Here is a 13,557-nt window from a genome sequence, read left to right as displayed (position 1 = left end):
CGTGTTACATCTACACCCACGCAGTTACAGTGCCCAACCGTCCTTTGCTTGAGACCGAGGTGATACTCAGGACTTGAGACTTCATGCTAAAAGCCAGCAAGATCCTGGGCAAACTGGATGGGCTGGTCTCCTGTGCACAGCGGCAAAGCTGCATTTAGTTCCAGCCTTACTGGCATTCTGAGGCAGTCTTTCCAAACCCTGAGCCCGGGTCCCAATGCTGAGTCACATGGAGTCTGAGCACCTGGAGACACCAGTTGGCTTTCTATGGCTGTGATAAACACCACGACCAAAAGCAACCTGGGGACGGAAGGGTTTATTTCATCTTACACTTCCAGGTCAGAGACCGTCACTAAGGGACGTCCTAGCAGGAACTCAGAGGAGAAATCACAGAGGAATGGTACTTACTAGCATGCTGCCGGCTCACGTCCAGTACACACCTAAACTCAGGTGCACCCTGAGTTTTCTCTCCTCTCTTCTCTCAGCCCCCCTCTCCCCTACCCCCTTTCTCTTGCTAGGGATGGAGCTTTTGACTCTGGAGCCTCAGCAATGTAGGCAAGTACTGTATCACCAAGCTATATCTCTAGCCCCCTCGGCTACCTTCCTTTGGTTTAAAGTTTATTTTTATTGTTTTGTTTTGAATAATGTGTGTGCATGTGGAAACCAGAAGTATTGGATTCCCAGAAAACGGAGTTAGAGATGGCTGTGGACCACCTCATATAGGTGCTAGGAACTTAACTGGGTCTCTGGAAGAGCAACAAGTGCTCTTAACTGATGAACTATCTCTCCAGCCCCATACTACCGTTCTCATTCTGGGCCCCGCCTGTGGATGAATGGCACCACTCAGTGTTGTGTACTCTTCTCTATCAATTAGGAATCAAGAAAATGCCCACAGACATGCCCCCAGGCCAAGGTGCTGGAGGGAGGCAGTCCCTCAACTTCCAGATGCGTCAACTTGACAACAAAGATCAGCCATCACATGCAGCATCACCTGAAATAGCTGCAGACATAGAGACCCGGAGATGAATTTCTAAACGGTCTTATCAATAGAAAACACGGAGCCAGATATAGGGGTGAAAACCTGAGAGAGATCAGAGGAATGGGAACAGCCACTTGCTAACTCACTCACCAACTCCGCAGCTTCCAAAAGTGAGATACTTCCTGCCTACCCACGCTTGTATGCCTTGCTGTTCTGCCATCTGATTTGCTCTCTCTGTACAGCTACACCACTTCCTCTTCCTGCCCAGCTCTGTTACTTCCTGTTTGTCTGTACAAACCTCCAGACCCATGGTTAACTAGTGTTGGAATTTAAGGCGTGTGCCACCATGCCTGGCTCTGTTCCCAGTGTAGCCTTGAACTCACATAGATCCAGACAGATCCCTGCCTCCCAAGTGATAGGATTAAAGGTGTGTGCTAACATTGCATGACTTTTGTGTTTACTTCTAATGGCTGGGTTTTTCCTCTGATCTCCAGGCAAGCTTTATTTATTAGCACACAAAATATCACCACATTTCCCCTTTTTTTGGTTCTAATACAAATTTTCAAAAAGTTATAACCAATATAAGAAAAACTATATACAATAAGTACAATAACTATATACAATATATGGAGTTTATCATCTTCTTGGCACAAAATTACCATTTGGGCAAGAAACTGCTCTTGCCTGGATGGCTTGACAGGATGTTATATAAACTGTACATGCAGAACCCATAGAAAGGCGACCACTGAACTTTACAAGCTGAGATGGTCCTTCAGGTTCCTGCTTTGCAGAAGAAACTGCCAGACATTCTACAGGACACAGAGAAGTGACTGAGAGACTCTAGGCCTATAGGCCAAAGAAGGATACCCCAACATTACAGAGGAACTTTAGATAACTGTCTAGGTAGACTTTTGGAAGTTTTTACAATGCACTTCCTGTTTCCTTAAGTATTATTATATCCTTCTGGGGTCTTTGATGTAGTTGAAGACTAGATAGTTATAATTTTCCTTGGTTATGATAAAAGATAAATTAGATATGAAACTTTAGACTCACAAATATAGGATAGATAGTATGTTGAGAATATTTTTTTAATTTTACCAAATACAAATAGACTAGATATTGTAACTGTAATTCTTGCTTGATAGCTGTTCTATTACTATGTTATTTACTATGTTAAAGTTAAAACCTTCCTTTTTGATTAGACAGGAAAGGGGAAGTGCTGTGAGATGTCGTTCTGTATGCTATGAATATGTGTTGCTCTGATTAGATGATAAATAAAATGCCGATAGGCCAGTAGCCAGGCAGGAAGTATAAGCAGGCAAGCAGAGGAGGAGAATGCTGGGAAGAGGAAGGACAGAGTCAGGAGTTGCCAGCCAAATACAGGGGAAGCAAGATGACAAGGCAGAACTGAGAAAAGGTACCAAGCCATGTGGCTAAGTATAGATAAGAATTATGGGTTAATTTACGTGTAAGAGCTAGTCAGTAATAAGCCTGAGCTAATGGCCAAACAGTTAAAAATAATATACGCTTCTGTGTGTTTACTTGGGGGACATGAGTAGAGAGATTTGTCCTGACCGCCAGTCAGCCAGGACCCAGGAAAACTTCCAGCTACAGATACCCAGAGGGGTCTTGTGGAAGCTAAAGTTTCCTGGCACGTTCATCAACCACAGGATGAGAAGCAGCAGTCTTCCAGCTCTTCCTGTGGTTGGTTGTCCCCAAGGGACTATCTCAACGATTCTACCTCCCTGCCAGCCTACCTTGTGGAACACCCGAGACAACAAAAGATATGACTCAGAACCAGTATACAATTAATCACATGAAGAACATTTGCATATAAATCGAAAGGCAATTTTCACTTGCTTAGCTGAATAGAATTAAGTATTATCTTAAAGACACTTTAAAAATCAGATGTCAGGAGTTACTGCATCCCACAGAGAAGTGATAATTGTCAACATTTCCCTTCCCAACCTTGTACTCCCTTTCTCTGATAAATGCTCATATTTGGCCCAGGTTGACCTCAAGCTCACCATCCTCTTGCCTTAGCTTCTCAGTGCTGGGATAACAAGTGTGCCTCAGTACCCCTGGCAGACTTCTCTGTGTTGAGGGTAATTTTACACTGGAATGCGTACTTTGTGTGTTTTTAAAATGTAAATGCAGGGGCTGGAGAGATGCTCAGCAGTTAAGAACACTTTTGCTCTTGTAGAGGACCCAGGATCAGTTTTCAACCCCCATGGTAGTTTACAACCAACCCTCACTCCAGCACCAGATGATCCAATGCCTCTTCTGACATCTAAGGGGAACAGGCATGCATGTGGTGCACATACATACATGTAGGAAAAACACTCACACACACAAAGTAAATAAATTTAAAAAAAGAAAAGAAAAAGAAATGGATGTTCGGAGTGTAGCCCTACTTTTTCCACTTGATCTCCAATCATTTGACTGAAACAGTTCATCAAACAGCAGTCTTTTACACACACACACACACACACACACACACACACACACACACTGTACTTTCGCTTCATAACTTTCTCTAAATCAATTCACATTGGACTTGAATATTTTAGCAGGAAATTTACATCACAAATGAGAAACCAGTTTCCTCTGTTATCAGTAGGAGTAACTATAAAAACAAAGACAAGACATTTCAAACTAAAATTACCTAAGTGTGTACCAGGTAAAATCTCTTTGGATTCTACTATGTACATGGAAATCTTTAGGAAACATGGTCCTTGGGATATTGATCTTGGCATCCACAGTTTCTGTCCCTCCTCATGGGAAGTTACAGATAGTAACACAGATCTTCCCCTAAGCCATTGGGAAATGAACCAGGACACACATGGTCCAAAAGCTCTACCCAAGCCAAGTCTAATGAAAGAAAGGCCCTGTAGACTTCTAGGACATAGTATCCACACAAAGGATCCACTGATTAGGAAATGAAGGACCACAGCTTCTCAATTCAGCAAAGATTTTGTGCCTCTGTCTCTCTGTCTCTACCTCTGTCTCTGTGTCTGTGTGTGTGTGTGTGTGTGTGTGTGTGTGTGTGTGTGTGTGTGTATGTCTGTGTCTGTCTGTCTGTCTCTGTCTCCCTCTCTCCTGGTCTTCTGGACTTTTCTGCCCTAGGCCATAACCTATGACTGAGAACCATCCCTCTAGTATACATGAGAAAAGAGCCACCACACAAGACCCCCGCACACATCAGCTATGAGGATCACAGTAGGAGTGGGAAGGAAGAGGTGGGCAAGAACTGGGGACAGAGAGCTGCCATCGCCCCAGGGAACCAAGGGACAATGTGTTCCTGGAATCTCAATTTTAACTTGAAATGCATTTATCCATGGGAACCTTAGGGTGGCGGCTGGGCTCTATGGCACAATTAACACAGTACCATACTGCACAGACATTATGGATTAAATAAGCTTTTATGGGTTGGCCTGGGAAGCCAGCCAGGAACAACTTTGTTTCAATGGGGAAAATGTGCTACAATTTCCCAAAAGCTGCTATAATAAAAAGTGACTTCTGCAGCATTATCCTTTTGTGTACATAATTTCCATTTGTTATTGCCCCTTAGTCATTGTGCCCTTCTAGGGGCAGATAAAAACCATTCTGGGAAGGCGGGGGGTAAGGAGGGCAGATAAAACCCATTCTGGGAAGGCGGAGTCGGGAGGAAAAAGGTAGAAGAAGGCATGCTTTTAAAAGGTAGATTTTAAGCTGTTCTTTGTAAAAATTCAAACGCAAGCTGTAGGGCCCTTAGATACATGTATGTAGCATGTCTGTGTGTATACGTGATAGATGCAAATACTGTATGTACTTCACACAAATTACATTAAAGCTCAAAGATATTTGCCCAGCAATGGAAACCAGAACTCCTTTCTTTGGAGTAACAAATGTCTCATTTGTTCCACTGGTTTAAGGAACTTTCCAAATGCAGGCAAAACATCTTTTCAAATGTACTTGGTGGGAATCTTGGTGAGGCAGCATCCTTTCTGCTTTGTTTAAATGAGTGCTGGAGAGGCCTCAGTGTTCTCTTGAATTCACCACACACAGATGGAAAGTCAGGGCAGGGCTCTGTCCATCCTGGCTACTATGTGGCGCCTGCTCTCAGCATGGGCGCTTCAGTTCTGCCCTTATTTATCTTGCCTGGTTTGCTCATTTTTATCCTGACCAGTTGTTTTTGTTTTTGTTTTCCAAGACAGGGTTTCTCTGTGTAGCTTTGCGCCCTTCCTGGAACTCGCTTTGTAGATCAGGCTGGCCTCGAACTCACAGAGATCTGCCTGGCTCTGCCTCCCGAGTGCTGGGATTAAAGGTGTGTGCCACCACCACCCGACCGACCAGTTTTTAAATGAGATCAGCTTTACTCATTTCTGCATCTCTGTGAATGAGCAATCTAGTGAAGAGAAAAAAAGAAAGAAAGAAAGAAAGAAAGAAAGAAAGAAAGAAAGAAAGAAAGAAAGAAAGAAATCACTATTTTTAGAATGTTTCAAAACAGAATCAGTCATTAAGCCCTAGATCAGCCTGGCAAAGGGTCAGGAGTTGGCCTGGAAAACAAAAGGGAGTTCCGGCAGTGGTGGCACACGCCTTTAATCCCAGCACTCTGGAGGCAGAGCCAGGTGGATCTCTGTGAGTTCGAGGCCAGCCTGGGCTACAGAGAGAGTTCCAGGACAGGCTCCAAAGCTACACAGAGAAACCCTGTCTCGGGGAAAAAAAACAAAAACAAAAACAAAAAAACACTCATTTCTAAGGCTGGTCACAATGGCTCCGTGTATAAGGATCCCATTTTAATACAATTGTTGGTTCTGGCCTTGAACTCCACGGTACACTTGTCTCAGTCTCCCAAACACTGGGATAACAGGCATTGTGCCACCTTGCCTGACTTACGGAATTTTCTTTTCACTACCTTTTCCAAATAGCATAGCTGTACTTTCCTACCTGCCAACTAAGGAAGTAAAAATCACCTTCAAAATTGCTCCAAGACCCAAGCTTGCCTTCTGAACTAACTGGCCGCTGAATGTCACGCCTTCAGGCAATTAGCACAGTGACTTAATTAGTACAGGATTTGAGATAATAGGTTTGTGGAAGCTTTTTGAAGAAGAAAAACTCAGGACTTCATGTTTGTGTGGCAGCACTTTGGTCACTCAGCCATCCCTCCAGCCCCAATTAATCCATTTTCTAATAATAAACTAACCGTGGATTCTGGAGTTGGTTCACCTTGATCATGATGTACTATGGGTGTGTTTGTAACATGTATGTGTGGTGTATGCATGTGTGCATATGCAGAAACCAGAAGGCATTAGTGACTATCATTCCTCACCTTGCTCCTTTGAGGTAGGTGTCCCTCGATAAAGCTGGAGCTCAGCAAGCCCCATGGACCTTCGTGAGTCTGACCTTCTCAGTGCTGGGGTTACAGGTATTCTGACACCAGGTCCAGGTTTTATGTGGGTGCTGAGATCCAACACCAATCTTCATGCCTGTGTTTCAAGTACTCTCAACTGCTGGGCCATCTGTTCAGCCCTTATCTGTCTTAGGCCTCAGTGGGCTCATTTGCACCCAAGTCTACTAGAACCTGAGGACTACTGTGCAATAGGCTAGCTCCTTAATTTTCCTCCAGATCCACCTCCCTTCTCCCTTGTGATAGGGCCTCTCTAAGTAGTTTCTTCAAGATATTCCAGCAGAATAACTAGATTTCCCCTGGTTCTGGTGATTTTTGCTATAAAGAATTTGGGATGGTGCACCTGAAAACACAGAAAGCCAGGCATAGTGCCGTACACCTGAAATCACAGCACTCAGGAGGGAAGGGCAGGTAGTTATCTGTGAGTTCGAGGCCAGCCTGGTCTACATAGTAAGTTCCACGCCGGCCAGGGCTACATAATGAGAGGCTGTCTCAAAAAAGAAAAACACAACAACAAAAAAGGACTCCATTAGAAACACGTAGGTTTACAGCTGTCACAGCACCTTCAAGAATGTAATCTTCTGTAACTATGCAGTGGCTCTTAATTTGTAGTGATGTCTAGATTAATGTCTACTATTAATATAACAATTCTAACAGGTTTTGGAAGAGATTATGGATGGCAAATCTCTTTTCCCCAATATTTTTACTTTAAATCTTTTATGTGCTATCATATTTTTTTTTTTTTACCAACATGCACATCTTAATTTTTGTAGTGAAGAGTTGTGTCCACATTTACTTCTGAGTTTTGACATAGGGGAGATTTTCCTCTCATGTGATTTTTGTTTGTTTGTTTGGTTTGGTTTTTCGAGACTGGGTTTCTCTGTGTAGTTTTGGTGCCTGTCCTGAATCTCGCTCTGTAGACCAGGCTGGCCTCGAACTTACAGAGATCTGCCTCCCAAGTGCTGGGATTAAAGGTGTGTGCCACCGCCGCCCAGCTACCGCCACCTGGCTATATCTTATGTGATTTTAATACATCCTCCATTTTATTTTTTTCTTTTCTTGTTGTGGTCTGAATGAATAAGAGCCCCTGGGGCTCTTGTTCTGAACACTCGCTACCAGCTAGTAGTATCGTTCTGGGCTATAAAATAACCCTCTTGTACACTATAAAGATTTGTCCCTCAAATTGGTTTAATAAAATGCTGATTGGCCAGTGGCCAGGCAGGAAGTACAGGTGGGGTGACCAAACTAAGAATGCTGGGAAGAGGAAGGGTGGAGTCAGAGTCACCAACCAGACGCAGAGGAAGCAAGATGAGAATGCCGTACTGAGAAAAGGTACCAAGCCACGTGGCTAAACACAGATAAGAATTATGGGTTAATTTAAGTACAAGAGTTACTAATAATTCTGAGCTACCGGCCAAGCATTTGTAATTAATACAAGCCTCTGTGTGGTAATTTGGGAAGCAGTTGCTGGGTACTTGGGAGTTGCTGTTTACAGTTCTGGGAGACTGTGGGACCGTTGAGACATTTTGCTTAGCTAGGAGAAGTAGGCTGCTGGGCATAGGCCTTGGAGGTTCTCTCTGCCATTGGGTCCAGCCGGAGTTGTCTGCTTCCTGATCTGCTGAGATGTGAACAAGTCATCCTTCAAGCTCTCACTCCACGCCCCTCCTGCCATGGTAGACGTGCCTCTAGAACTGAGCCCAGATAAATCTCTCTTATGTCTCTTCTGCCTGGTATTTCGTCACACAGACAAGAAAAGAAACGACCACACTTGCCCTCTTTTAGACCTGGGGTTTAAATTCTATTCCACTTTCTCCTCCACAGACCTCTAGGCCTATTCTTCTCATGATGAGCCTAACCAAAGGAATGAATTATGCATTTCAAACAAAACATTTACCTTCTGCACATGTAACAAACCACCTCAAGGAACTTACTGGCTTAAGGTAAAGACTTGTGATGGGCCTGTGATTCTGTGAGTTCACTGAGTTCAGATGAATAGGTTTTGTGATAAGAGTCAAACGTGGCTGTGGCTGGAAGCTGTGAAGACTCTGTGGCTGGAATGACTGACACTCGTGGCTGGCAGCAGATGGTGGCCGTGGGCCGAGAGCTCGGTTGAGGCTGTTTTGAACACTGGCCTGTAGCTAAGGGATGCAAACTTTGATCGGCATGGCAGCTGAGTTCTGAGAGGGAGCAATCAAGAAGCCTGGGAAAAGCTGCAAGCCTCTGTGCGCCATAGACTTGAAGTCACAAAGCATCACTTCAGCTGCTTTCTATGACTCACACAAACCGTCCCTGACTCCATGTGAAAAGAGACAACACGAGAACATTAACAGCAGGATGATATCACAGGGGGTGGTACAGCCTTAGGATATATAAAGCAACAGGCTATGTGATTTTTCAATAAAAATAAGAAACTGATTGATTTTATTCCTAAGATAGTGTGTGTGTGTGTGTGTGTGTGTGTGTGAGAGAGAGAGAGAGAGAGAGAGAGAGAGAGAGAGAAAGAAGAGAGAGAGAGAGAGAGAGAGAGAGAGAGAGAGAGAGACAGAGAATAGCAGAACAAGATCTTTAAAGAAACACATTTGCTCACATTTTCAAGATTAGAAGAACATCTTAGCAGTGGTGGTTAAAGCAAACCTGGGCTGGGCCACTTACATAAGCCTGACCTTCAGCAGGCAAAGGTCAGGCTTCCCACTCTCATCCATAAAATGGGAACAACAGCAGGAACCTCACAGAAGTAGGGGAGTGATTCAGTAACACAATGCTGATAGGAGGCATAGTGCCCGATATGCAGTAAGTTCTCAAAATGTGGTCATGTTAATATTGTGCCCCAGTAGGTTGTACTAGTGAGTGGGACACCTGAGGTTCCAATTCAAGTTTGCTTGACTCTAAAGCCCATGAGAAGTCTTCAATTTACACACTGTTAGAGGACACAGAGGTTGGTTGTCCCCTAGATTTCCTGCTCCACATTTCTCAACTGTGCACTGAACTGCCCACTCTAAGTCCCATGAGAGGAATGCACCCTTTTTGATAAAGTTTTAAAATGGTGGTGGTGGTGGTTGTTTTCTTGCTGGGCCCAGGGCCTTATGCAAGCTAGGCAAAAGCTCCGTCTCTAAGCTCCATTCCCCAGCCCTGTAGTAAAACTACCAAGCATTATTTATTTTTTTCAATGGAACTCCTTTTTTTTTTAAGGTTTATTTATTATGTATACAGTATTCTGCCTGCATATATGCCTGCACACCAGAAGAGGGGACCAGATCTCATCACAGATGATTGTGAACCATCATGGAATTGCTAGGAATTGAACTCGGGACCCTTACTGCTGAGGCATCTCTCCAGCCCAACCAAGCCGAACTCACTCAGCTGTGTACTTACAGAAGATAGATGATATTGAGCCTCCCAAACAGCTTCTGAGTAAATTTTCTAATGAGGCTTTTGATACAAAAGATATCCTGGGATTCTGTTCTTCGGCAATGAACCACTTCAGCCTTCCCTCTGGGAGAAGTGAGGACAGACATTTTTTCTCCTGTCCCCAAGAGAGAGAGAAAAGTCCATTATAAATCTGAGATGATGGGTTCAATTACACACAACACTGGGCAGTTAATGTCTTATGGTCAGAGTAAACACATCTAGGGGACTCAGGGGACACGTATTCCCAGGTGGTTGGCTTCAACAATTGTCACTTCAAACCTGCTAAGATACCTTTCTCCTAGAAAATGAACTGAGAACTGGCCTGTCTAGAACTTTCCATAACTATTTGAAAACTGCTTTAGATATTGAAAGGGCTCATTGACTGACCCAACCCACAATGGTGGCATACAGTCATAATATAAAGAAAATATCAACAGCTGTGTGTTGTGGAATATTTGGACTATTTCACTGTGTGAAGATATGTTGCTGTGTTTGGTGTAAGAAAAAGCTGAACGGCCAATAGCTGGGCAGGAGAGGACAGGCGGGATTTCCAGGAAGAGAAAGGAAGAGGAGAAGGAATCTAGGTGCAGAGAGATGCTAGTGAGATGTGGGACAAGTTGGACATACTGTACAGAGGAGAGGTAACCGAGCCACGGGGCAGAATGTAGACTAACAGAGACAGGTTAATTTGAGTTTTAAGAGTTAGTTGGAGGAAAAGCCTAAGCTAAGGCTAAACTTTCATAATTAATAATAAGTCTCTGTGTCAGCTACAGCTGTGGCTACATTCCAAATAAGAGCTTACCTATATGGAACCTGAAACCCTGGAAGACATCTTGAAATGTTTTATGAAACAGAAACTTAAACTCATGTTACTAAATGAAAGGTGCCAATCTGAAAAGACATGACTCCAATCATCTACAAAGAGTAATGTAGATGAAACCTGTCTTATTAAAGAAGAAACACAGAGCCAAATAAAGAGTTAAAAGCCCAGAGATCAGAGCAGTAGCCAAGAGCTAAGAACACCTTATCTTACCACTCACCGCCATCCTTCCTTTTTTTTTTTTTTTTTTTTGGTTTTTCGAGACAGGGTTTCTCTGTAGCTTTGTGCCTTTCCTGGAACTCACTTTAGAGACCAGGCTGACCTCGAACTCACAGAGATCCGCCTGCCTCTGCCTCCCGAGTGCTGGGATTAAAGGTGTGCTGGGATTAAAGGTGTGCTGGGATTAAAGGTGTGCGCCACCACCGCCTGGCTCCATCCTTCCTCTTAAAGAGAGATCTTCTTCCTGTGTCCTGTCTTTTTATTGCCTTTCCATTCTGCCTTCTCATTGGCTGTAAACCCAACCACATGACTTCCTCATCGCTGCCTGTCTATACAGACCTCCAGGTCTCTATGGTTGATACTGGGATTAAAAGTTCAGGTCACCTTGCTTTGGATGTATCCTTGACCACAGAGACTCTGCCTGCCATGTGATCAGATTAAGGGCGTGTGCTACCACTGCCAGACTCCCACTTATGGCTCGCTGTGACTTCTGATCTCCAGGCAACTTTATTAACATACAAATAAAATCACATTTCAGCACAAATAAAATATCACCATAGAGTAAAGCTACAGAGATATTTTAAAAAATGAGTATTGCACCCATACCTGCTACCTGCTTAAATACCAGTGCCTTAGCCTCAACTCCCTACCCCCAATGCTCAGGGATCATCACTGAAGAGAAGACAGAAAGAGTGTAAGAGCCAGAGGCAGTGGGTGACTACAGAAAACATCTGAACACAGCAGGGCAGCTGCACATATAAACACTTGGGACAGCATGCACAAAACCTGTGCAAACTCAAGCCAGAACAAATCCCCGAATGGAGAGTGAGGCATACAACCCCATACCTGACAGTGGAGAAATTAGCAATTAGCTGCTGGAAAGGATTAGTTTTCTCTAAGAGTGTAGCCCCTGGTAAGCTGACCATACTCTAGTGGAAGACCACACAGCCAAGAATATTTGGGCAACGCAAATAGGTCCTAAAAGATTAAAAAAAAAAAAAAATAGATACAAAGTTGGGTGGATTGGGAAGTGAGGTGGAAAAGTTGGCGGAGTGAATATAGCTAAAACACATTGCCAGGTGGTGGCGCACGCCTTTAATCCCAGTACTCGGGAGGCAGAGCCAGGAAGAATTCTGTGAGTTCAAGGCCAGCCTGGTCTACAGAGCGAGTTCCAGGAAAGGTGCAAAGCTACACAGAGAAATCCTGTCTTGAGAAAAAACAAAACAAAACAAAACAAAACCAAAAACCCAAACAAACAAACAAAAAACACATTGTACAAAACTCTCAAAGGAGTAATAAAAAAGCGGTTAAAAAAATGTGATTAGATTAACCACAGATGGTGGTGGTACATATCTTTAATCCCAGCACTGGGAGGCAGAAAATCTCTGTGATTTCAAGGCCAGCTTGTTCTACAGAGTAAGTTCTACACAGTTGTTACACAGAGGAACTCTGTCTTTCAGAAAACAAACAAACAAACAAAGATGAGTACTGACAGATGCTTAAGAGAGAAGGATAAAAAGGTGGTACCTAGTGGATTTTGGAGGCTTGGAACTCGGTAGATTATTGAAACAGCAGATACAGACAGCTTTGCCTTTGTCCTAAACAGCAGACTGTACAGGGGTGAATTGTATGTTACATAAACAGTCACCTTTAACTGATAATTCGTCAATACCAATGCTGACAATGAACCACCTTGGTGGGGAATGGATAGTGGAGAGGCCTTTGGAGGTGGGGAAGCACGGTGTAGGGAAAACTCACCCTCCCCTAAATTTTACTGTCAACACCAAACTTCTCTTAAAATTTTAATTTTTTAATTAAAAAAAATCTCTTAATTATATGCTCACTCTGTTTTGAAGTAACGTCAGATATTATACTTACCAACATGCACTTTATTTTTGTGGGTTCTTTGTTGTTGTTGTTTGGTTTTTGTTGTTATTTTGGGGTTTTTTGTTTTGTTTTGTTTTTTCGTTTTTTTTTTTTGGTTTTTCGAGACAGAGTTTCTCTGTGTAGCTTTGTGCCTTTCCTGGAACTCACTCTGTAGGCCAGGCTGGCCTTGAACTCACAGAGATCCGCCTGGCTCTGCTTCCGGGAGTGCTGGGATTAAAGGTGTGTGCCACCACCGCCCGGCGTGAGCACTTTACTTATACTTTTCAATCTTAAGGACTAATAGTTATTTCTGTCTTTTTATAGTCAAGGGCATTAAAGATAACAGAATTGAAATAATGAAAACAAATTCACAGACTACAAATTTACACATCAGTTTCTGACCATAGGGTTAGGTGTTTTGTTACTGACTTATTTCCAGCTTTCCTTAACATCTTGTTTCAAAAGTACCTCTGTTTATTTAAAAGTCCGCGTTCCAGAGATTATTATCTTGGCCCAATCAGAGAGAAGCCCAAGACGAGGGGGCGTGAACTCGGGGACTATAAAGCCCAGCATGCACCGCTGCGTCAGCAGCTGCGAGCTGGGTTGTGGTTTCTTTCGCCGCTCTTTCCTCCTCCACCGAGTTTCCATATCCGAGAGGAGCTCCTACGTCCCTCGCAGGTGCCACTGCTCACAGCTGCACGCATCCCAAAGACACACCTGACTGCGCCCTCGCCTCCCGGGTCCTGCGTCCCAACGGCGCCGCCCGCCATACCCACCTCACCTGCAGCTCCAGCACGCAGCCCCGCTACACAGAGGACGCGCAAACGGTTGCTAACGGAAACGACGTGACGTTTCGCCTCATTCGTGCGGCGGTCAAAG

At 43.9% G+C, this 13,557-nt stretch overlaps 1 protein-coding gene across 1 annotated transcript in view; it reads right to left on the bottom strand.

Annotated features, from left to right (window-relative positions):
• Cfap61 (cilia and flagella associated protein 61) overlaps positions 1–13,554 on the bottom strand; it is a 297,138-nt gene extending 283,584 nt beyond the window's left edge. The window contains 2 exon segments of the mRNA XM_028881858.2: positions 9,738–9,888; positions 13,460–13,554. Of these exon segments, the coding sequence (XP_028737691.1) occupies positions 9,738–9,880 (143 nt within the window). The 5' untranslated portion in view covers positions 9,881–9,888; positions 13,460–13,554.
• Between the last annotated feature and the right edge of the window lie 3 nt (positions 13,555–13,557).

This window comes from Peromyscus leucopus, chromosome 4 (assembly GCF_004664715.2).
Source record: "Peromyscus leucopus breed LL Stock chromosome 4, UCI_PerLeu_2.1, whole genome shotgun sequence".
Classification (NCBI taxonomy): Eukaryota; Metazoa; Chordata; class Mammalia; order Rodentia; family Cricetidae; genus Peromyscus; species Peromyscus leucopus.
Note: the sequence above shows the minus strand (reverse complement) of the source record. Positions and strands in the feature narration are given on the sequence as shown.